A 25,733-nucleotide genomic window follows, 5' to 3' on the forward strand; every position below is an offset into this window, starting at 1 on the left:
AACAACTAACACACATCGTGTTGATCATTTATGTAAAATACTTCAATTGAATCCAATATTTTTAGTTGTCGCCATGGTGTCTAAACCCATAACTAAACAGACCTAATATTATGAAATATTTCAACTGTTAGATGTAAAACTGAACCCATTACAGGGGATTTTTTGGCCCTATTTTTTATATGTCTTTTGCTTTGTCACTTTTGTTGCTGTTTTTGTCCTTTAGCCCTGGTTAATTTCTGATTCTGCTGTAGTGATTTAATCTGCCAATTGAATTCTGCTGTATTTTGATGCTCTCACACACCTGTTGATGTAATCAGTACTGCCTTAGAACAGAGTTAATAACATAGACAATGTTTTTGAGGGTGTTGATTAAGCCATAAAGAGGAAGAGCCCTTATCTGCAGGTGTGGAAAGGGTGAAACTGACAAACAAAGGAAATAATAGTGTCCTTAACATGTTTGGCCTTTACCCCATCACCCCATGCCAGGCTGCTATGGGTTATCTCTGCCCTCCCCCCCGCTCTCCCTCCCCCTGAGCCCTCCTCTCTATCATTTCCCCCTCTCCGCCTCCTCCCCTCCCCCATCTCGACCAGTGGGCCTTAATCCCGTGGACTGATGACAGGGACAGAGAGATAGGGAGAGCACTAGGGTTAGCGTGCAGCAGAGGAGGGGAGTTTAACTGGTGCTGGCTTCCATGTTATGCAGGAGGTCGAGGACTCGCTGGAGATTTGGGCTGAAGGACTGAAAGAGCTGACAACCATGAAGGCAGACGTGTCTCAGTACGTGCTGCCCGCAGACACCGCGCTGCTTCAGGGACAGGTGGAAGAACTTCACAGCCAATGGGAAGAACTGTGCCTGAAGGTGAGTGAGTGTGTTTTGGGGGGAAGAGAGAGAGCAGTGAGTGAAAGTAGGTGGGAGAGAGAGGCAGAGACATGGGGCTGTTGTCCAGGCAGCATTGAAAGGCACACAATGCCTTCACCACTGGGGCCTCGGCCCTTGGAAGTGGGGGGAACTTCACTCGCACCGCCGCATGGCACAGAAAAAGAGAGGGAAATTGAGTCTATGTAAATGTAGAGGTAAATTTATACTTTATTAAAAGTTAACTCCTTACAAAGTGTCACAAGATCTTCGGACACACTGACAATAATGTTTCTGACATTAAATGGACAAGAAAAAGTAATTTCACCTGTTGGTTTGCCTTAATATTCTCACAACAAATTACATTTGGTGATTTTAGTTATGTTCTTCAAATAAAGTATTTACTGTGGACCCAAAAGTATTTTGAACACTTAAGTCACACATTAAAATGTCATTGCATTGCATTGCAAAAAATAGCTCATAAAAGTGAAGTTAGTTTGGAGACCAGCTCTTGCATCATTTGTTTGCAGATCACTTGGTTGGATCATGCAATGATGTTTTCAAGTGTGACAGAGGTGCCCAAATACTTTTTGGCACTGCTGTATACTGTATGCTTTATTTTAAAACTTAAAGCAGCAAATTCAAATTTTATTACAAAGGTTATTCATTACATTAATTATGTACATTTTCTACAAAATTTGACCATAAAATGTAAAAAAAAATAAAAAAGGTCTAAATTTTGAGCAATACATTTATTATTTCACAATTTGAAACCCAACAAATGTCTTTTTGTGAAATGTTTTGCTTGAAAAGTGTGTTTTGTGCTATATTTACTTGACGAAAATGACACTTGGTTTGATATTTAACTGTAAACAGCCAAAGCAATTAAAACAGAAAGGACACATTGCATGGCCTACATCCAAACCTTGGACTTCTCACCATATTACATGGGGAGCCTTGTTTAGTGAACTTTTTTTTTGTTTTTTGTTTTTTTTATGAAGTTGCTGTTGTGAGTTTGTTGTTGTTCCTTTATTTGAAACTCTGGCCAGAAGCCAGGGCAGAGCCAATGGGGTCATTCTAGATGTGGGTCAGTGTCTGCAGCCAACAGGTTGCAGGTGGACTCGTTCCCTGGAATGAGTGACAGATGGCAAAGCTAGGCCTTGCACTGTTTTTTTTTTGTTTGTTTTTTTTTTTTTTGGGGAGTAGAGCTTTTGTGTTAGGAAGGAAACCTTAAGGATTGTGTTCTCAAAGGAATACATTCATAAAGTGTTTAACAACAAAGCCTTGAAAAAAAATAACATGATAATTCTTTCATCATTTACTCACACTTGTGTTGCTTCAAACCCGTATGGCTTTCTTTCTTTCATGGGACACAAAATATGAATTTTAGGCAAAATGACAGCCTCAGTCACCATTTACTTTCATTGTATGGAATAAAGATGCAGTAAAATGGAATGGCAACTGAGACAGGAATTTTTATTTGTTTTTCCCTTTTTTTTTTCTTCTTTTTTTTTTCAGCCACCACCTGATTATTACAGTGTCCTTAAAAGAAAGACTACAATTTTACATTATAAAACAAATACTGTAGTTGCATCTTTAAATCCTGATTGGATGAGCCATGTTGTAAAATTAATATGAACACACCTGTGACACACACTATATCAATCCACCAGGTTTAAACAGCTTACAATTGGGATAATGAACTAAATTATTTGGCGGAAGAATTATTATTCTAATAATTCTTAATTACAGATTTAACTCTTTATTAAACATTGGTGTCTTTTATTATCTTATTGGCATATTAAAGGGATAGTTCACCCAAAAATTAAAATTATCTTATCATTTCATCCTCATGCCATGACTTTTTTCTTCAGCAGAACACAAATGAAGATCTTTAGAAAAATATCTCAGCTCTGTAGGTCCATTCAGTGCAAGTGAATGGTGATCAGACCTTTTGTAGCTCTAAAAATCACAAAAAGGAAACAAAAAAGTAATCCATATGACTCCAATGTTTAAATCCATATATTCATAATCAATATTATAGGTGTGGGTGAGAAACAGATCAATATTTAAATCCTTCTTTACTCTAAATCTCCACTTTAGCTTTCACTTTCAGATGTGAAAGTGAAAATAAACAGGCACCACATGTGACTTTCAGAAGTGAAAGTGGAGATTTAGATAAAAATGTAAAAATTGTTATCTATATCTCACCCAGAACTATTATATCGCTTCTGAAGATATGGATTTAACAACTGGAGTCATATGGATTACTTCCTTTATGTGATTTTTGGAGCTACAAAGTCTGATCACCATTCACTTACATTGTATGGACCTACAGAGCTGAGATTTTCTTCTCAAAATCTTAATTTGTGTTCTGCTGAAGAAAAAAATTCATACACATTTGTGATGCCATGAGGGTGATTAAATGGTGAGAACATTTTAATTTTTGGGTGAACTATACCTTTAACACAATAAGCCACACTAGTCTGAATGTTACAGTGATTTGTACCAATAGTAAGTTGGATTTTAGGTATAAGAACACCAGTTATTCATGGTAAAATCACTGTAAAACATAGCTTTTGTTCTCTTACAGCAATAAGTGTGAAATTAATGGACCAAGCAAATGTATAGCCTTCACTGAGAAATGTAGTGTGGAAAATGCTGTTTTTCTTTTCAAAAAGGTGCATGCTAGCTATTGCAATCTCAGGATGAAATGAACAGAAGGGAAGTACAAAGCATTGCCCATGTCCCCTGGTGTGTCTTGATGTTAGTACATACTAATAGACAAACCCCTTACTGACAGGAAGCAGTAAAGCTAAGGGGGCCTTGAAAGTTCTGCTCTGTACTCTTAGCTTAACAGTCCAGTAATCAATCTCACTGCATGAGACGAGTGTTTTATTAAAAGCCTTTCATATATGGGACATTTGGGGCCTTCTGGGAGAGTTCAGCTTGTCTTGCATTGTGCTTGGCTTTTAAAGAATAAAATTGAATAGTTGTAACCTAACACCTTTGGATTGAGTTATTTTGAAGTCTTTACTCGTATTTGAATTAGGGCTGCAAACCATCCTGTAAGTTCAAGAGCACTTTTCAAACTTCAAAGAGTGCAAGTTCTTCTGTACTTTCTGTAGCTCTCAAGTGGATGTATTGCCTCAAAAACTAGTCAAAGAAAAAAGAAGCTCTCTTTTTCCGATGCATTTAAAATCCTTTTTTCAGTGTTGATAAATCAACAAATAGTGTTAATTAACTTGACGACAAAGTGCTAACAGAAGTTTTTTTATTACTCTTTTAAGGTGAAGTGTGTCATTTCTGCTCTACTAGTGGCATCAAATGGAATTGCAAAAATGCTGACTGTTTTCGTACAGGTTTTCTGAACACTCTCCGTGGCTGCCACTGCATAGTAATTGGAGAAAGTAGTTTAGCATGAGAAAAAAAGGATACACTTCACCTTTAATATCAAGAGACAAAACATTTAGAGCCTTTCAAACATTAGAACTTGAAGTGTTTTGTTACATATCTATTATTAGTCTGCTTTTATCATACTGAGTTGCATTTTAACCCTCTCCTCTTTCTCTGGGATGTAGGTGTCACTTCGCAAACAGGAGATAGCTGATCGCCTGAACGCCTGGATCATTTTCAATAATAAGAACAAGGAGCTTTGTGATTGGCTGACACAGATGGAGAAAAAGGTGGCACACCGAGCCGAAAGCCTTAGTATTGAGAAAATGGTGGAGAAACTTAAAAAGGTACAGTGTCACTGGTTAGATTTTTACCCTTAAACAGACCAGGATGTCATTGTTGTGTTAAAGGAATATTCTGGGTTCAATATAAGTTAAGCTGAATCGACAGCATTTGTGGCATAATGTTGATTACCACACAAATTAATTTAGACTTGTCCTTCCTTTTTTTAAGAAAAGCAAAAATCTTGGTTACAGTGAGGCACTTACTATGGAAGTGAATGGGGCCAATCAGTAAACTTTAAAATACTCACTGTTTCAAAAATATAGCCACAAGACTTAATCAGTATGCATGTTAGAATGATTTTAGTGTGATAAAATTGCTTACTAGCTTTTTCTATGTAAAGCTATATCCAATTTTACAACTGCGTTGCCATGACAACATAACTCTATAAAAACCCTCTAATCCTGGTAAACGATTTAAACAACTTAAAGATCCAAAGTATACTTCGATTTTGACGTGAACGCTTCGCATATGCGTACAGTCCAATGTGAGCCTTTCAAAGTGTACTCCATCTGACTGTGCGCGCATACGCAGGAGGTTGCTGCATGCGTGCTACGACTGCAATAGGACACCAGACCGGTAAAGATGTCTTTATATTCCTTCAGACAGTTATACAAATGCAGGTATCTCCTGACCTCCTCATACACAGGCTCTTGACGTGCACATCTACTGTTATTTACCGGCGATTGCATCTTCTTCTAGCTCTTCTTTGTGACAGCAACGGCTTAAATGTGAGTGTTGCCACCTTAGGTACCAACTAATTCCAGGCTCATTCGCATTCTGCGTGTTCAAAGACGACCAGTTAGAAAAATCGGGCTGTGCGCGTTCAGTGCCCGCATACTCTGCTGATGACGAAATTTGCATCAAGTGTCCTGTACGCGGATTTTTTTTGTTGGGGGGGGGCATAATGGCTAGTTAAGACTTAAGGTAGGTTTCAGACAAAGACATCCTATTGGTCAGCTTATCTGTGCCTTTGTCAGTGAGTTTATTCTTGTACATTTGTAAGAAGCTTAAGAAGGTCAGTAATATGGTATTATATGGTATATTGTATTATGAGTATCTATGAAAGATTAAAGCAGTCTCAAATGAGCAGCATGCTTAAGCGTTCCCAAGGGAGGCCCCACAGATTTTACATTTTACTGAGGCTACATTTTATCCAATCGCATAATATTTATCATAGTTGTCCACTTTTTGCTTGGATGACAGCATGCATTCAAGCTGGCATGGACTCTACAAGTTTGTGCAAAACCTGATGATCCATGTTATCTCAGCATGATCTCAGAAAGTTCCCAGAAGCATCCTGTGTGCTTTAATGCAATGCAATTTTTAGATGCAGTGAAATCTGGCCTTTTTTTCCTCAAATGTTTACATATTTTAAAAAGGTGATTTCATTGATAACATTAGTATCCATTCTCCCAGACATATTGCAGGTCAGTTTCAACTAATCCATAGGAATTCTTCCTCAAAAAGCATTAATAAGGATTAGCTCTAATCTTTCTTACTGTATGTACTGTAGAATTGAGGACAGAGAGCTGAACCGCATAACTGCGTGTTCATTTGTTTACCTCTTTGTTCTTACTCAACAATGGCCTCGTATATGCATTTTCTCTCTCACTCTCAATCAGTGCAACGTCAAACACTCTGCAGTCATTAGCACATAGTTTACCACTGAGGTTTCAGAGAGTTTCAGGCCACGTCACTAATGATCAGACAGCATAAGGGTGCCCATTGTCTCTCAACAACATTGTTACTGCGGCAAAAACTAGAGACCTGCTGATCAAAGTGAGACTGACCAAACAAAGCAAAACAGGTGAACCCTCTAAAACAGCGGAGAAACTATTAAAGGCTAGAGAAAGGGAAAATGAGAAGCATTAGGGGCGGCTGAGGGGTCAGTGTGAACAATTGTTCCAACCTAATACAAATGGAGGAGATTTTTGTCCTGAAAAAAGTGCTCTGTTATTAAAGAGGGGCCATGCTGAGAGAAAGGACATGGTTTGGACAGCTGTCAGATCCATCCAGAGACAAAGTGCTGTTAGTTGGTTTTGTTTGAGCTGGATGTGTTAGTGAGTAAAGCACGTGAGAGGCCCTACCAGGATATACTGCTGCTTATTGTGCCTCTCTCTCTCTCTTCAGGACTGCATGGAGGAGATTAACCTCTTCAGCGTGAACAAGAGCCACCTCAAGCAGCTGGGAGAGCAGCTCCTATTAGCCAGCGACAAAACGAAAGAGGCAGAGATCAACGGGGCCTTACGTGATGTCAACGATCGCTGGCAGCACCTGTTCGACCACATTGAATCCAGGTGAGCAAAAAACAAGGACAGAACATGTGCAGGATTATCACTGATAAATGAGCCTCTCTGGCCTGTATTGAAAAGATTTCCTCCTGATTAACGGCTGATCATTTGTATATTTGTTTGTATAGAGTCATGAAAGCTCTTCATTTGTTTGAAAGCTTTATCCTGCATCATTTCTGGTTTCCATTCAAGATTAATTCATTCTTCAGTCAGATCCATTTATTGATGATAAAGTCTGTGATTAGGCTGCCTTTACATTGGAGACATTAACAGATGCTTTTATCAAGAGCGACTTGCAAAAAGTGCTTTAGCTTCACATACGAGATGGTTGAGATCAACAGATGGCAAGCATACAAATCAGAAAGTCCTGCTGTGAAAAAAAAATGCTTCCTATACAAAAATTAATGTCATGTGACCAGATATTGAGAAAGGGCCCATCATGTACAGCTGCCTGTAACTAAGAGATGCCCATGAGAAAAGCGATAACCATTTTTACCCCTCTCTCCCCTATCTTATTTATTTCTCTCTCCCCTTTTTATTTAATAAATCAATTTTATTTATTTAATTTTAGATTTTCTTCCCATTTATTTATTTATTTATTTTAACCTTAGTACCGTTGAAAAAGGTGAGTCTTCAGCCTGTGTGTCCCATGTAGCATTAGCATTTGATACATGTTGTTTTTCTTGGACAGTGCCTTTGATAGTTAAGGTACCCACAGCTGGAAAATGCTCTAGTAATCATTCAATCTGTTGGAAATTTGTCCATTTAAGTATATTAATCATGTAATGGCACTGAGCAGGCCAATTATAAGCTAAAAAGTATTCTTTATTTTTTTATTTTATTTTTTTCGTTCTTTTCTGTGACGTCACTGGACTCTCATGTAATTTGTCAGTCCTTTGGTGTGACGTGCTCTTAAGCAGCCAGATGGTGCTAATACTGGAATGGGGGGAATTAACGTAGCCCTTACTAGTGTCGTTAGCTTCTGCTTTGCCATATGGCTTGTTCAGGCTTCTGTAGCCAGTCCTAGCCCCTCTCTATATATCCAGTATGGTGGAGGGGGTGGTGGTGGAGGGCAGTGGTCTGTCACCTCACATTAGCTCTAATGAACAGGGGCACAATGGGGCCAGGGGGACATTATGTACCCAGGCACACTATAATTACAGTCGGCCATCTGCAGGTATGGTTGCTCAGGCGGTTTGAGAGACCATGCAGTCAGTGCTCAGTGAAACAACGCAATGAGTAGAGGTCAACTGATATATCGGATTTACCGATTAATCTGGCCCGATAGTTGTGGTTTTTTAACTATCGGGTATTGGAAAAATCAACTCCAATAGTTTCCGATAGTTATTTTTGGTTTCATTTCTCCGTGGCTGGCGCTGGAGGGTTCCACATTCTGAACTGATTGGTTCAACAGCATAACTGCGCCCTCTAGAGGTTAAATAAAAAACAATCACTGACTCTGCATGGTGGAGTTTGTTGTGCAACGTGACTAGGCTATTTATAGAGACAGTTGCTTCAAAAGCAGTATTAAAAACATCGACAGAGAAAAGCCAAGATATAGACTATGTATACAATACATAGACAATATTTTTATTGTCATGGTACAATATATCAGTCATTTAAGACAACCAAAGATGGTTTGATTATTAATTTGTTTATAACTAATCGCTGCACTGGAGTATGGCATTGCCAACAAGGTGGAGAGGACACTAACATTAGCTATTTGGAAGCTGCTTACCTTTTCTCTTAATGCGCTGTTTTGAATAATAAAAAAAAAAGTCAGTTATGAATTTGTGCAGATCTTTTTTTTTTTTTTTTTTTTTTTGGTGTTTAGGGGCGTACAATTGAAGAAGTTTTGTTTCAAAGTGAATTTATAAGTTAATTATCAGCAGCAGTAAATCAATCACTAATGCCAAACTTATGCTGTCTGAGTTTTTCCTTTTGCTCGTCCGTTCTCTTGCTTCAGAAGACCAAGCGCTAGGAAATTACATTGAGTGAATGCACGCGCACAGGAATAGATTTATAGTTTTCAGTTTGTTTTTGTTTTTTACTATAAAGTTTCCCAAAAGTTTCTCCATTCTGACAAAATGAATTTCTGGCCAAGTTTCCTAATTTTATTACGTAGTTATGTACGTAAAGTGTACGTAAAAAAAAAAAAACGTAAGACCATTGTAAAATATATACGTCTGAAATATACATTTGATATTCATGAGAGGGCACATTGTTATGTAATGCAATGTGTTCATGTGAGGGCACATGTATTATAGACAATGCCATTCTAAAATTACCTTTAAAAAGACGAGACTATAGTTGATTTTATTTCTATCCCTTTTTCTCTCTCCTTTTCTTGTACTTCATTCATAGATTTGATATGAAAATAATATAAGAAATATATTCTGTAGTGAAGCATACAGTCTCTATTTGGCTTTATAAAGCAGTGTTTTATGTTACTGCTAAGCTACAAACACATTTGTCCTGCAACAATTTAATTAATATTTTCATTAATTTCAGAGGGCAAAGGCTTTGAAGAAGGTACCAGTGTGAGAGAAATGTATTAAAGTATCGCCATGGAAAGTAATACTTACAAAAGCTCAGCACTATTTTACATTGAGTGGAAAGTTTTCATTCATATTCTAAATTTTAAAAACGATTGGCCAATTAATCATCTATCGGCCTGTTCTCCCACCTTAGTTATCGGTATCGGCAAAACCCACTATCGGTCGACCTCTAGCAATGAGTAGCTTCATGTGGCCAAGCAATAGCAGGTGCCTTCTGACCTGAGGTTATCAGACCTTTTATTGAGCTTTAACAAGTGTAGTTTGGTGAACTTTGACAGGGATTTCTTTGGGTTCCTCCCAAACTACACAATCTCAAATAGCAAAGAAAAACAGAAAACGTATTTGAATGATTTATAAATAAATAATGTCTACAAAAGAGGCTTGTACACAAGGTTTCTTAAAAATGGCTCACAATGTTATAATGTGGAACTCTGATTTATGGTAATATGAGTGTAGCTGTTTTCATGTTTTTTCAAGATTTTCAAGTGTAGTCAGGACTCAAAATGACTCTCTCTCTCTGTCCTATCAGGGTAAAAAAGCTGACAGAGACCCTTGTGACAGTGCAGCAACTGGATAAGAACATGAATAACCTTCGTTCTTGGCTCAGCCGCATAGAGGCAGAACTAGCTAAACCCATTCACTACAGTGTCTGCCATAGAGATGAGATCCAGAAGAGACTGGCAGAACAGCAGGTCAGCATATCATAAGATTCAAAATATATACTGTAGAGTGGAATTCAAATGAGTCCACATCGAAAATCTGGGATTTAAAGGGATAATTCACCCAAAAATGAAAATTCTCTCATCATTTACTCACCCTCATGCCATCCCAGATGTGTATGACTTACTTTCTTCTGCTAAACACAAATTAAGATTTTTAGAAGAATATCTCAGCTCTGTAGGTTCATTCAGTGCAAGTGAATGTTGGCAAGAACTTTGAATTCCCAAAAAGCACATACTGTAAAGTCAGCATAAAAGTAATCCATACGACTCCATTGGTTTAATCCGTGTCTTCAGAAGCGATATGATAGGTGAGAGTGAGAAACAGATCAATAGTCAAGTAATTGTTTTACTATAAATTTCCACTTTCACATTCTCTTTTCTTTTTTGGCGATCCCCACCTACTGGTCGGGTCTGGTCAAAGGTGGAGATTTAAATAATAAAGGCTTAAAGCTGAAGTATGTAACTTTTTCTGTATTAAAATACCTTCTCTTATCTCAGCTTAATATGCAAAGACAACTAAAAGTAAGCCATACATTGGTTAATTTACTCATAAACTATAAACATTGTCTTTCTGTGTCGCTTTAAAAATTGTTTTGAGCTACCCGCTTAGACATGCCCCAACAACGTTACTCAACCAATGTTGTGAGTTGGGGTAGGACTATCTCTTTGTTTGACCAACATCAGATGGGGGTTGTATTCAGAAAACTGGTTTGAAAACATTTTTATTTTTGCAGTTCCATTTGGTGGCGCTAGTGAGGCAGGAATTACACACTTCAGCTTTAAATATTGAACTGTTTCCCACCCACACCTATCTATCGAATCAGAAGATATGGATTACCCACTGGAGTCTGCCTTCATGTGATTTTTGGAGACTCAGATTTCTGGCCACCATTCGCTTGCATTGAATGGACAAACAGATCTGAGATATTCCTCTAAAAAATCTTAATTTTGTTCTGCAGAAGAAATAAAGCCATACACATCTGGGATGGTGAACTATCCCTTATTTTTCTCCGCAATTTGGAATGCCCAATTCCCAATACGCTCTTAAGTCCTCGTGGTTGCGTAGTGACTCGCCTCAATCTGGGTGGCGGAGGACGAATCTCAGTTGCCTCCGTGTCTGAGACCATCAATCTGTGCGTTACCGCGGAGATGTAGCGCGTGTGGAAGCTTCACGCTACTCTCCGAGGCATCCATGCACAACTCACCACGTGCCCCACCGAGAGCGAGAACCACATATTATAGCGACCATGAGGAGGTTACCCCATGTGACCCTCCCTAGCAACCGGGCCAATTTGGTTGCTTAGGAGACCTGGCTGGAGTCACGTGAACTATCCCTTTAATTTAAACATGGAAATTAAGTTTTTAAAGGTTAGAAATCCTTGCTTCCATTGCAGCACACAAGATGCTCTTTTGAACATTCTCAAATCATGCTGAGATGACATGGATCATTAGGTTTTACACAAACTTGTGAAGTCCATGCCAGCATGAGTGCAAGCTCTCATAAAAACTAAAGGTGGACATGCTATATACTAAGAAATTAATTGAAAATGAATTGATCTGAATTTTTCACTCAAATTGTAATGCTAATAATATAATTCATAGTGTAGGAAAAAAAAATTGAATTAGAAAAAAGTGAAACAGAAGAATCTACACTAGTGGTCATAGCCCATCGTATGTATTGTGCAATATCCTGGTTCAATCTGTTGAAATGCCAGTCTGCTTGTTATCCAAGTTTAGATATTTCACCTATGTGAAACTGTTTCAGAAGTATCCATGTTTTCATAATCAGCTGATAATGGTTTTGGCTAAGTTACAAATTATTTGAAATGAGACTATTTTCCATTACATTCAGGTTATAAAACTATTTGATAATGTACTGTATGTGTGTTTATGTTAGGACCTGCAGCGTGATATTGAGCAGCACACTGAAAGGGTGGCGTCCGTGCTCACCCTTTGTGATGTTCTTCTCCGTGATGAAGATGCCTGCAGCAACGATGGAGAGAACCACTCCATCCAGCAGACCACACACAGCTTGGACCAGCGCTGGAGAAAAATCTGCTCCGTGTCCCTGGAGAGGAGGCTCCGGTATGGCTGTTTATCTAGATGGGTCCAAATCAATCACAGCAGGACTACTCACTGATGTTTACTTGATGAAGTCTCAATGAATTAGCATCCTGTTCACACTGAATACAGATTCAGATGGTCTGACAAAGTGTAGATGGCAGTATTAGAGCTGGAAATGACAGGAAATAGTGCTGTGTTAAATGTATTAAAATGTACTTAACTTGCTTGTCTGTTTGCTTTTAAACACTAATCTCTCCTTGCAGGATTGAGGAGACGTGGAGGCTGTGGTGTAATTTTCAGGAGGATTACTCTTCATTTGAGGACTGGCTGAATGTAGCTGAGCGCACTACTGCTGAACCCAATTCATCAGACGTCCTGTACATTGAGGCCAAAGAGGAGCTCAAGAAATATGAGGTGACAAAACAACAGTATTTTGCAAGTCACACATGTATCACAAATGAAGTAGCTATTTTGTTTTTCTGGTGTTGCTTGCTACTAGGAGGACCTACTTTTAATGGGAAAGGGAAATTATTTAAAACATCAAACAATTTCTTTACAATTTGGATCACTGAATTAACAAATCATGGTTATGACACATAAAATATTCTAAAAACAGTTACATAAAACTATAAAACATCAATAAAAAATAAAAATAAAAAATAAAAACTCACCAGAGCTGGTGTGACCTTGATGATGTCATAGCAGGTGAAATGTGGAAATTGGACTCTCAGGATAATGGCTGAATTTGATATTGCCTTATTTTTGTATGATTTCATAAATATCTGACAGTGTTAACAAAAAGTAAGTCTATAAAAGATGTATATTTTTTAAACAAACATTTTCCTGTTGTCAGTACATATTAAAGTTTAGATACACATGGTCTATATATATGTAAGACACATATTAATATTTTAGTTTTTTTCACCCAAAAATGAAAATTCTCTCATTACTCACCCTCTGGCCATCCCATATGTATATGCCTTCCTTTCTTTTGCAGAACACAATTAAGATTTTTAGAAGAATATCTCAGCTCTTTAGGTCCATTATATGCAAGTGAATGGTGGCCAGAACTTTGAAGCTCCATAAAGCATATAAAGGCAGTATAAAAGTAATGCTAATGACTCAAGTAAATCCATGTCTTCAGAAGTGATATGATAGATGTGAGTGAGAAACACATCAATATGCAAGTCCTTTTTTTTTTTTACTATAAATCTCCACATTTACTTTTACATTCTTTTTATTTTGTTTTATGGTGAATCACATTCTACATGCATATCACCACCTGTTCAGGGCTGGTCCAAGGTGGAGATTTATAGGAAAAGCACTTAAATATTGATCTGTTTCTCCCCCACACCTATTATATTGCTTCAGAAGATATGGATTTAACCACTGGAGTTGTATGGATTACTTTTATTCTGCCTTTATGTACTTTTTGGAGATTCAAATATAGTTTAGTTTGTCCCAAATATCAAGAATCAGTGTCCTACTGTTTTAGCAACATAATCACTTATTAGGGGATATCAAATTCCTCAAACAGTCATGTATTTCATGTGAGCAGTTTTTTCATTTTCTGAATGTTTTAGTCATTCAAGTTCAGTTTGTGAGATTTGTTTTAAGGGAAAACACACATTTTCTCTGTTTGTCTAGAGCTTGAGAGCTGAAGAGGTTTACAAGTAGGAATTTATTAATATAATTGAAATCTTGTTTTGCCAATTTACAATGGAATATACAGTAGCAATGATTCTCAAATAAATTGTTATGGTCTGTTTGTTGTTTTAGGTGTTCCAAAGGCAGGTACATGAGAGTCTGACCCAGCTTGAGATCATTAATAAACAGTACAGGCGACTGGCCCGAGAGAATCGCACAGATAGCGCCAGTAGACTCAGGGCCATGGTGCACCAAGGTAACCAGCGCTGGGATGCGCTCCAGAAGAGAGTGGCTGCCATACTGCGCAGACTCAGGGTAATGACACTGATACAACTACAGTTGTGCTCAAAAGTTTGCATACCCTTGGAGAATTGGTAATATATGTACCATTTTTAAAGAAAACATGAGTGAGCAGGCAAAACACATTTCTTTTATTTCTTATGGGTTTCATATTCAACTGTAGGTTATAACAGAATGGCACAATCATAAAACAAAGCATGGCAAAAAATAAAAAATGAAATGACCCCTGTTCAAAAGTCTGCATACCCTCAGTTTTTAATACTGTGTATTGCCCCCTTTAGCATCAATGACAGCGTGCAGTCTTTTGTAATAGTTGTCTATGAGGCCCCAAATTCTTGCAGGTGGTATAGCTGCCCATTCGTCTTGGCAAAATGCCTCCAGGTCATGCAAAGTCTTTGGTTGTCTTGCATGAACTGCACATTTGAGTGGCTCGATGATATTAAGGTCAGGAGACTGTGATGGCCACTCCAGAACCTTCACCTTTTTCTGCTGTAACCACTGGAGGGTCAACTTGGCCTTGTGCTAAGGGTCATTGTCATGCTGGAAAGTCCAAGTGCGTCCCATGCGCAGCTTTCGTGCAGAAGGATGCAAATTGTCTGCCAGTATTTTCTGATAACATGCTGCATTCATCTTGCCATCAATTTTCACAATTTTGTGAAAACAAGATTTACCATGCCTTTAGAGCTCACCCCCCCCCAAAACATCAGTGAGCCACCACCATGCTTCACAGTGGAGATGGTATTCTTTTCATAATAGGCCTTGTTGACCCCTCTCCAAACATAGCGCTTATGGTTGTGACCATAAAGCTCTATTTTGGTCTCGTCACTCCAAATTACAGTGTGCCAGAAGCTGTGCGGAGTCAAGGTGTTGTCAGGCATATTGTAACCGGGCTTTTTTGTGGCATTGGCGCAGGAAAGGCTTCTTTCTGGCAACTCGACCATGCAGCTCATTTTTGTTCAAGAATCGTTGTATTGTGCTCCTTGAAACAACCACACCGTCTTTTTCCAGAGCAGTCTGTATTTCTCCTGAGGTTACCTGTGGGTTTTTCTTTGTATCCCGAACAATTCTTCTGGCAGTTGTGGCTGAAATTTTTCTTGATCTTCCTTACCTTGGCTTGGTATCAAGAGATCCCTGAATTTTCCACTTCTTAATAAGTGATTGAACAGTACTGACTGGCATTTTCAAGGCTTTGGATATCTTTTTATATCCTTTTCCATCTTTATAAAGTTCCATTACCTTGTTACACAGGTCTTTTGACAGTTCTTTTCTGCTCCCCATGGCTCAGTATCTAGCCTGCTCAGTGCATCCACGTGAGAGCTAACAAACTCACTGACTATTTATACACAGACACTAATTGCAATTTAAAAAGCCACAGGTGTGGGAAATTAAACTTTAATTGCCATTTAAACCTGTGTGTGTCACCTTGTGTGTCTGTAACAAGGCCAAACATTCAAGGGTATGTAAACTTTTGATCAGGGCCATTTGGGTGATTTCTGTTATTATTATGATTTAAAAAATGAGCCAAACAACTATGTGATAATAAATGGCTTCATATGATCACTATCTTTAAATAAAAGACAGGGTTTTTCATATTTTCAATATCAATGCCAAAATTTCACAATTTCTGCCAGGGTGTGCAATCTTTTGAGCACAACTGTATATAAGAACTTAACTGCATCATTTTATTTGCACCAAAGCATTTATGTTTGCATGTGACAGAGTTTAGCATAGCCTATCCAATTTAAATCTGAGGTACTGATCTTACATAATGATTTTTAGAAACCTCTCCTTTTACTTTCCTTTGTGCCTTCTCTTCACTCATTCTCCCTCTTTTTTACACATTTAGCATTTCACGTGTCAGAGAGAAGAGTTTGAGGGGACCCGCGAGAGTCTCCTGGTCTGGCTGACTGAGATTGATCTTCAGCTGACCAACGTGGAGCACTTTACTGAGAGCGACCTCCAAGACAAAATGAAACAGCTGAAGGTTATATAACAAGATCTTTAAGTCATACAGTTTTACAGAGAGTTTCAACTAGTTCAAATTTAATATTAGTTCATAATCTTAATCTTAGCCTCTTTCTGTCCCCTCCAGAGTTTTAAGAAGGAGATCACTCTGAACACAAACAAGATTGATGCTTTGATAGTGTTTGGGGAGGGTCTGATACAGAGAAGCTCTCCTCTAGATGCTGTTGTGATTGAAGATGAGCTGGAGGAACTGCACACGTACTGTCAGGAAGTGTTCGGCAGAGTGGCCCGATTCCACCAGCGCCTCACCTGCCTCCGCCCGGTACTATAAGCTCACTTCTATACACAATGTTTTTCTATTTGACATTACATCACCAAAGTGTGGACTTGTATAAGGCCTGCAAGGGTTTTGGTAAACATTTAGGACAGGGCCTTTCTCATTTGTATGTTTTGATGGTCAGCAGCACCCGCAATAGTACTTGATAATACACCCATAATACTAGAAAACTGATAAACCTCTAACCAATAAAATTTTGAGATAAATATTGGACAACACTGTCATTAGAGACTCAAGCTGAATTTTATTTTATTTATTTTAGTTTCAAATTAGAAAAGAAAAGCATGTTTTAATTGTATGAATGATAATGTTTTCTTTCACTGTCTCTCTGTAACAGGTGTTGCAGGAGCAGCCGGAGCTCTTTGACGATGAGAGGTACAGAGAGACGCTGGGCAGCCCCACGTCCACCCAGCCCTCCATGTGCCTGCTGTCCCCGCCTCAGGAGCACTCAGGCCGTGAAACTCCTGTCAGCGTGGACTCCATCCCTCTGGAGTGGGACCACACTGGGGATGTGGGCGGCTCTTCTTCACATGGTGAGGATGAAGATGCTGCCTTCTTCTCTGCCTTGTCAGGTAATTATGGAAAAGCCATCTTGATTACTCAAGCCCTGTACCACATTGCAGACAGCACCCCTACTGGTTCTCTAGCTTGCTTCCACTGGCTGGCTTGGGTGGTCATAGTCACAAATGTGAGCTCCCACTTAGTTGGCTGGCTTCATGCCACATTTAGAATCTGGGTGCATAGATTTTTATTAGCCCGCCAGGAAACAAATTTATGCTTACAAGCTCACGGTCTGCAGTAATTAGCACCTTTGAGAAAGAACTAATCACTGGATTTGCCTGGATAGTTTAAGAGGATCATGGTGTTGGATCTTTGAAAGATATTCAAGAGTTTTGTTTGAGTTAAAGTTTTGTTTATATCATCTTGGACTTACACTGACACCTAAGGGCATGGATGCAGCTTCATTCAAATAGTTTTCAGTTACCGATGCCATTGCATAAAATCACTATTCACAGTCAGTCATGATTAATTTAATCCATGACTGAAAGTTTGTCCAATAACAGTGAGTTACTGAGATTTAGCAAGTAGTATTCGGCTGGTCATGTGATCCTAACATGGCAGCCCCCATGAGGGGACCCACTCCATGTAGATTTAGACAGCTTTTATGTGGTTACTGACACGTCTGGAGGCTTCATCTCATTTGAGTGCTCATGATTTCATACGCGTGTTTCAAAACTACAATTAATTTCTTTAGGATAAAATTCATTAGTTAACTAGATTTATGTCAGATTTCAAATTTACCTGTTCCTAAACATCTCATAAAAACACAAACTGTGGGTGGTGGCTTTAAATATCAGTCAGGTGGCCTTTTCCTGTCTAAGTTGGCAGTTCTAAACCAGAATAAGCTGTAAAGTGGACCAGACTTATAGTTGATAGTCAAAGGCTAGCTACTTGAGACTAGGTGTGTCAAACTGCTAGCGTACTCATTCTACTTCTCTCCCACCATATTTAGATGTCAAAGAAAGCCCAGAATATTCATCTAAGGTGAAAAAAAAGCATTTGGGTAGGCCTTCATTCTGTACATGTCCCTTTACACATGCACATGGGCACGACTGTTGTCTGCGTATCATCTTATTTTGGTGCATTCACATCTGTCCAGTCCCACTCTCCCTCACCTCCTCATTCACTTTCCACATTATTCTCTCTCTCCACACATCCTGTCTTGTTCCCACATCACTGTGGGTATGTTTATGAATAGACCGGGCTTGCTGGATCATTAAAGGCCTGGTATTTTTTCATTTGACTCCAGGGCTCTCACTAACTCTTAAATCAAAGGAATCAAGCATCCTCCCTCACCCTGCTCTGCTATGTGCTCTTATCAGGAAAGCCTTGGCCCTGTGGGGCAGCTCTGTGATTAGAGGCAGGCATGTCCAGATCTCAGGAAGTGCAGAGCACATTGGATAGTTGCGTCCCCTTAACACAACCCCATGCACCTGCTCATCCACCTCCGCAGCTTTCATGCTCATGCATGAGATAATAACATTCATTTATTTAAACTGTGCACTCTTGAAGCCTTGCTTATTACTAGAAAAGTGCACTTGCATAACATACTAGCATGGCATATTGTAATAATGTTTTTGTTTTATTTATTTTATTATTTATTGTTATATCATTGAGAATCAAATCTTTCTTGTAATTTTGTGACAAAATAATTGGAACTTGATGTATTTTGAAATCAGAGTGCAAAACTCCCTGGTATAAAAAGGCTTTTTATGGAAATTGAGCTACAAAAAAATTATTGGTCTGTTCTTCCACAACTTTGTGGCATCACAAAGTTGTGCACAGATAAATACATTAACACATGACACGCATGTTAGCATGCAAGTGACACGATTGGGTGTTTAAAAACTTAGGACCGCCCAGTCTTGGTGAGGTTATGTGTATTTAAAATGTGATAGGGGCATATAATAAAATTGCAGCAGACCGCTCAGAGGATGGTCATGAGAAACTTAAATAAGACTAACTAACAATATATTTGGACCTCATGGAAAAATATAATGTAAAATAATGACCCTTTTAAAAGCTAAATCTTTTCCTCTCATAGTGTGCAACTCTGCTGTCACAACCCAAATAAAGCAGGGACTAGGGTGCATTGTTAGGGTTCTGTAAGTTTGTATGCTGATTATCTAGTTTAATCTCTCTATCTCTCTCTTCCTCACATATTCACAGGACAGAACTGGCACTTTCAAAACATGTCTGAAAGGAAATCCCTTCACCTGGAAACATCCTCACCTGCACATACCAGCACTCCCTATAAGCAGGGTTATGTAAGTACATGCCTTTATGCCATTCCTTCTCATATTGCAAATATGAGAAACATTCATAAAAGGTCAAAATTTGCATATTGTTTTTTTTCTTAATTATGACTACAAGCATAAACATGTGGACTTCCAAACATGTTAACATGCCCGTAATTTTGACAGAGCTTGTGTTGTGCATGTGTACACTGCAGGTCCAGCTGATGTCAGAGTGCAGTGGCAGTATTAAGAGTGTGAAGAGAGTTTCTATGATCCTGGATGATGAGGAACAAGGCATCACTGGCCTCACGACTGCAGACAAACAGACAGGTGCAAACACTTTATCAGTGCACAGAAGGACAGAGCCCTGAGAACTTAAAGTCTGGTCATACAACAAGACACATAACAAATAGGGGGTAGACACCACGTCGCAGATGGCATGTACAGGCCTGTCTGGATAGATGGATGGATGGATGGGTGGGTGGGTAGGTGGGTTTGTGGATGGATGGATGGATGGATGGATGCAGTCGATGGATAAATAGATAGAGATGGATAGATGGATAACTTGATGGATAGGTTAATGGATAGTTAGGTAGATGGGAAGATAGTTTGTTAGATTGATGTATGGCTAGTTTAGGTAGATAGGTTATGTAGATGGTATGATGGTTTTGTTTGTTGATCAAACAAAAAAAAGAGACACATTAATATCAGTCACATATAGCGCAGAACCGGCAAAGAAACAGTGTAGCGACTCTCGTTTATGGCTTCTCATTTCTAAAACTGTCCCTTTCCTTACATCCTTTTCTTCGCATCCTGTCAGCTCCCTCTTAGGATACGAAGACGGAGGAATCCAAGTGAAATGTATTTGTAAAATGAAATGACCCGCTCATTCAAGTGTCATTTCAGAGCGTCGCCTTTGCGCAGCTACATTAGCCTACCTTGGAGCACTCACCGTTATGTTGTTCAAATTTCATTGATTGATATATTAAGAATAAATCCTAATAATTCAAGATGCACTGTCAAAGTATGTGACAATTACAGTTTGTTAAAACAGTGGTGAAAAATGAATTGGAACTACTGTGTCAGATGTGAAGGGGGAGGAGAATTTATGCATGCGTCAGGTGCGATCGACACACAAGATTTCCACATTAATCCACCTGCGCATCCTTGCTCAAGCCTCCTCATAAAGCTTCCTTTGTCCTCGTTTCAATTGTTTTGCGGTGTTTTTAGATGCCGTAAAAGAACTTCAACTGTTAAAAACACGTCTCAAGACACCTGCGTTATGCCTTATTCATTGTGCTGCATCTAGCTTTTTTTAGTGCAAGAGCGCGTTTGATCTGAACCAGGGTCAGAAATTAACAAGGGCTCAGGGCAAATGCCTCTGAAGGTGACAAAAATGTGGGGGCAAAAAAAAAAAAAACACTTATGATTTCTATTTCTCATTTGTAACATCAGATATATTTATTTTTATTCTAGATGTATCACATGAAATTGTTTGATGTTCATTTAAATTTATAGGTAACCGCTGATTATTCAGGTTGAACATGTTTTTTAAGGAATATATTAATTTGATGTATTTGATGTAACACAATGACATCATATTGTCATATTTTGTATGGCTAGAAAAAATATGCCTTAACAATTCCCTCATAATGGTGAAAAATGCCCCTAAAAACAACTCCAGGGTATGTAGTTAGATGGGTAGATGCTTAGGTAGACGGATGGTTAGTTGGGTAGATGGATAGTTAGATGGGCATATGGTTAAGTAGATGGGTATATGGATCGTTAGGTAGATGGATTGGTAGTTGGTTGGTTAGTTAAATGGATAGATGGGTAGATGGTTGGTTAGTTAAATGGATAGATGGGTAGATAGATGGTTAGGTAGATGAATGGGCAGTTAGATGGTAGGTAGATGGGTGGGTGGTTAGGGAGATGGACAGATATGTGGGTAGATGGATGGTTAAATAGATGGGTAGATAGATGGTTGGATAGATGGATTGATATGTAGATGGATGGTTAGTTACATACAGTAGGTAGATGGGTGGACAGATTGATGGGTAGATGGATGGTTAGGTAGAGTGGTTAGGTAGAAGGGTAGTTGGATGTTTAGTTAGATGAGTAGATACTGTAGATGGATGGGTAGATGGATATTTTGGCAATTGGATGATTAGTTACATAACTAGATGTGTAGACAAACTGGTGGATAGATGGATGGTTAGTTAGCTGGGTATATGGATGGTAAAGTAGATGAATGGTTTGTTAGCTGGGTAGATGTTTAGGTAGATGGACAGTTAGTTAAATGGATAAATGGGTAGATAGATGTTTGGTAGATGAATGGTTAGTTAGATGGTAGGTAGATGAGTGGGTGGATGGGTGGGTAGATGGGTAGATATATGGTAGATGGGTGGTTAGTTAGATGGGTATATAGATGGGTGGGTAGATGGATGGTTAGGCAAATGGATGGTTATTTACATTGATGTAAACTTGATGGGTAAACAAATGGGTGGATAGATGGGTGGTTAGTTAAATGGCTAGATAGATGGGTGGGTGAGTAGATGGATAGTTAGGTAGATGGATGATTTGTTACAGTACATGGGTAGCTGGGTAGACACATGGGTGGGAAGATGTATGGTAAGGTAGATAAAAGTTTTGTTAGTTGGATAGATGTTTAGGAAGATGGATGGTTAGTTACTGTAAATGGATAAATGTTTAGGTAGATGGACGGTTAGTTACTGTAAATGGGTAGATGTTTAGGTAGATGAAAGATTCGTTTGATGGTAGGTAGATGGGTCTTTGGCTGTGGGCAGTAGATGGTTAGGTAGATGGGTAGATATATGGGTAGATGGATGGTTAGTTAGATGGTTAGATAGATGGGTGGGTAGATGGATTATTAGGTAGGATCTATCTAACAATCTATCTACCCACCCACCCATCTGTCTACCCATCTACCTACATTATGTAACTAACCATCCATCTAAGATCTAAGGATGGTTAGATGGATTTATAAACGGATGGGTAGATGAATAGTTGGGTAGATAAATGATAAGTTACATAGGTAGATTGGTAAACAGATGAGTGGGTAGATGGATGGTTAGTAAGATGGGTAGATAGGTATATGGGTAAATAGATGGATGGTTAGATAGTTGGGTAGATGGATGGTTAGGTAGATAAATGGTTTGTTAGTTGGGAAGATGTTTAGGTAGATGGATGGTTAGATAGGTAGATGATAAATATCTATATGGATTATCATATTAACTTGAACTAAATGATGTATTTTTACTATGTTCTCAACAGGAGTGATAGAGCGCTGGGAGCTGCTACAAGCACAAGCTGTGAGCAAAGAACAGTGCAGCACTAGAGACCCTCAGCAGCTGACATCTGACCTGAACAACATCACTTCCTGGCTGGAGTGTGTCACCCCTGAGTTAGATCGACTACAGAAACCTGAGATATCTGCCAGTGTCGAGATCTTAGAAGCTAGAGTCAAACAGCTTAAAGTGAGCTTAACAACAGTATTGGTCTTCTAAGTATCAGCATCCATTCACATCATCAGTAAATTTATATGATTAGATTAAAACACCTGTTCACTATCACTCCCCACCACCCATAGTGGATTGTTATTGTTGTTGCATAGCAACATTCTATAATGCCAGGTATTATATCTTCTTACAAAAATAGGGTGCTTAAACCTCTTGTACTTTATTGCTTAATTAATAGTAGATAACAGTAGATTATATATGCAGAGACATGTAAAGAAAAATATTTTTGTGACCAGTTTGCATTCATACTCGAAAGACTCGAGTTTAAGTTCAAGTTTCAGACTCTTCTGTTTCTGCACATTACACAGGAAACGCAGAAGGCATTTGCTCGCTATAAGACCTTGATGCTTTCTCTGAACTTGGGTGGGCGAGAGTTGCAGGAGGAGGCTGGTCTTGGAGCTCAGGAGCTTCAGGAGGATCTGCGCAGCATGAATCGGCGATGGACAGAAGCTTGTGCAGGCCTAGAGGGATGGGAGGGGAGTTTACGCAATACCCTAGAACGTTGTCAGGTGAGAGAACTGTAACATATTTATACAAAGCATGGATGGAAGGAGACTAAAGGTATAATGGGTTTGAAATGAAACTGTTCTGTTTATTTTTCACTACTGATCTTTGGCGTTCACCCTTATTTAGGAGTTCCATGAGATGGTGCACTCTCTACTGCTATGGCTGGCCCATGCAGAGAGCAGACGCTACATGGTGAACATGCACGACCCTTCTGTGCAGCTATCCATGCTGCAGGAACACAGGAACACATTGAAGGTGAGCTATTTTTTCTTATTTGGAGCCTTAAACTCATTAATTGAGTTTTCGCCATTCGATCATAGTTTACCATAAAAAAAGTCACGTACTCTAATATAAATTAAAGCATTAATTCTGAAGAATTTTTCCCATTAAATTTTTTCCAGAAGGATTTCTTAAAAACCTTTATTAAAGCATTTTAAGCCATGAACCAAACCAACCATTACCAAGGTGAATCACAACATTACAAAGGTTTATTTAAGGCAAAAAAGTATTTGAAAAAGATGAAAGTACAAGACTGTATACTTAGAATCTATCATGAGGGAGTAAACAACAATCTCATGAAGCATTGCGAAGGACATAAAAATGGAAAAATATAAAATGAACGATTTAAAGTTGTTGATTATATGAATAGAATATATGTATAAATAAACTGATTATTCTTAATACCTGGTTGAAATTCCTTTCCACTGAATGACCGTCTGAAATCTGGAACTCATGGACATTACCAAATTCTGGGTTCCCTCCCTAGTGATGATTTGCCAGACCTTTACTGCAGCTGTCTTAAGTTGCTGCTTGTTTGTGGGTCTTTCTGCCTTAAAGGAATGTTCCGGGTTCAATACAAATTAAGCTCTGTCGACAGCATTTGTGGCATAATGTTGATTACCACAAACATTTATTTTGACTTGTCCCTTCTTTTCTTTAAAAAAAAAAAAAAGCAAAAATCGAGGTTACAGTGAGGTAATTACAATGAAAGTGAATGTGGCCAATGTTTGGAGGGTTTAAACAGAAATGTGAAGCTTATGATTTTATAAAAGCACACATTAATTCAGTAAAAAACTCAACTATGTATTATTTAAACTGTAAAGTTGTTTAAATCGTAATTTTAGGGTTTTAAGGTTTAACATTACATGGTAACGAAGTTAAAACTGGCTGTAACTTTACACAGAAAATGTTTATAAATAATTTTTACACGCATATCTTTTGTTTGTGGCTATACTTTTGATACAGTGAGTATTTTAACGTAAAAAAATTGGCCCCCATTCACTTACATTGTAAGTGCCTCACTGTAACCCATATTTTTGTTTTAAAGAAAATGAGGGGCAAGTCAAAATACATTTTTGTGGTTATTAACATTATGCCACAATTGCTTTCGATTGAGCTTAACTTGTATTGAACCTGGAACATTCCTTTAAGTTTTACCTTCAGCAAGTGCAGTACATGTTCAATTGGATTGAGATCATGTGACTGACTCAGCCACTGAAGAATATTCCACTTCTTTGCCTGGAAAAGTCACTTTTCATCAGTACTGTGAGGCACCATCCTTGGCTGAATCTGAGCAGATAGTATAGCCCTAAACACTTCAGAATTCATCCTGCTGCTTCTGTCAGCAGTCATATCATTAACAAACACTAGTGACCTGTTTCCATTAGCAGCTAAACATGCCCGTGCCATAACACTACCTCCACAAAGTTTCATAGGTGATGTGGTATGCTTTGATCATGAGCCGTTCCTTCCCGTCTCAAGACTCTTCTCTTTCCATGATTCTGATAAAGGTTCATCTTAGTTTCATCTGTCCAAATAAAAGTGTTTTAGAACTTGGCAGATTTGCTTATATGCTTTCTGGCAGTCTAATCTATCCTTCCTATTGTTGAGGCTCACCAGTGGTTTGCAACTTGTGGTAAACCCTCTGTATTTACTTTCATGAAGTCCTTTCTTTATTGTAGACTTTGACAGTGATATGCCTACCTCCTGGAGAGTGTTCTTGACATGGCTTGATGTTGTGAAGTGATTTTTCTCCACCAAGGAATGAATTTTGTGATCCCCCTCCACAGTTGTCTTCCATGGTCATCCAGGCCTTTAGGTGTTGCTGAGCTCTCCAGTGTGTTCCTTCTTTTTAAGAATGTACCAAATTGTTGAGTTGGTCGCTCCTAAGGTAGTGCTTTCTCTCTGATGGATTTTAGTTTTGTTTTTTTCAGCCTAATAATGGCCAGCTTTAGTTGCATTGACCACTTTTTGGACCTCACAATGAGAGTTTACAGCAACAGCTTTCAAATCCAAATTCCACACTTGGAATCAGGTCCACACATTTTAACTGCTTAATTTTTTATGAAATAACCTGGGAACAGCCCACAACTGGCCATGAAACAGCTTCTCAGTCGATTGTCCTGTTA

At 38.6% G+C, this 25,733-nt stretch overlaps 1 protein-coding gene across 1 annotated transcript in view; it reads left to right on the plus strand.

Annotated features, from left to right (window-relative positions):
- Positions 1 to 25,733, plus strand: part of LOC127415985 (nesprin-2-like) — a 119,787-nt gene that overhangs the window by 90,267 nt on the left and 3,787 nt on the right. The window contains 15 exon segments of the mRNA XM_051655070.1: positions 704 to 859; positions 4,438 to 4,599; positions 6,728 to 6,894; positions 9,976 to 10,138; positions 12,066 to 12,253; positions 12,496 to 12,646; positions 14,012 to 14,194; positions 16,026 to 16,163; positions 16,272 to 16,466; positions 16,819 to 17,053; positions 19,212 to 19,309; positions 19,495 to 19,609; positions 22,574 to 22,776; positions 23,127 to 23,327; positions 23,452 to 23,580. Of these exon segments, the coding sequence (XP_051511030.1) occupies positions 704 to 859; positions 4,438 to 4,599; positions 6,728 to 6,894; positions 9,976 to 10,138; positions 12,066 to 12,253; positions 12,496 to 12,646; positions 14,012 to 14,194; positions 16,026 to 16,163; positions 16,272 to 16,466; positions 16,819 to 17,053; positions 19,212 to 19,309; positions 19,495 to 19,609; positions 22,574 to 22,776; positions 23,127 to 23,327; positions 23,452 to 23,580 (2,484 nt within the window).

The sequence above is a fragment of the Myxocyprinus asiaticus genome, chromosome 25 (genome assembly GCF_019703515.2).
Source record: "Myxocyprinus asiaticus isolate MX2 ecotype Aquarium Trade chromosome 25, UBuf_Myxa_2, whole genome shotgun sequence".
Classification (NCBI taxonomy): domain Eukaryota; kingdom Metazoa; phylum Chordata; class Actinopteri; order Cypriniformes; family Catostomidae; genus Myxocyprinus; species Myxocyprinus asiaticus.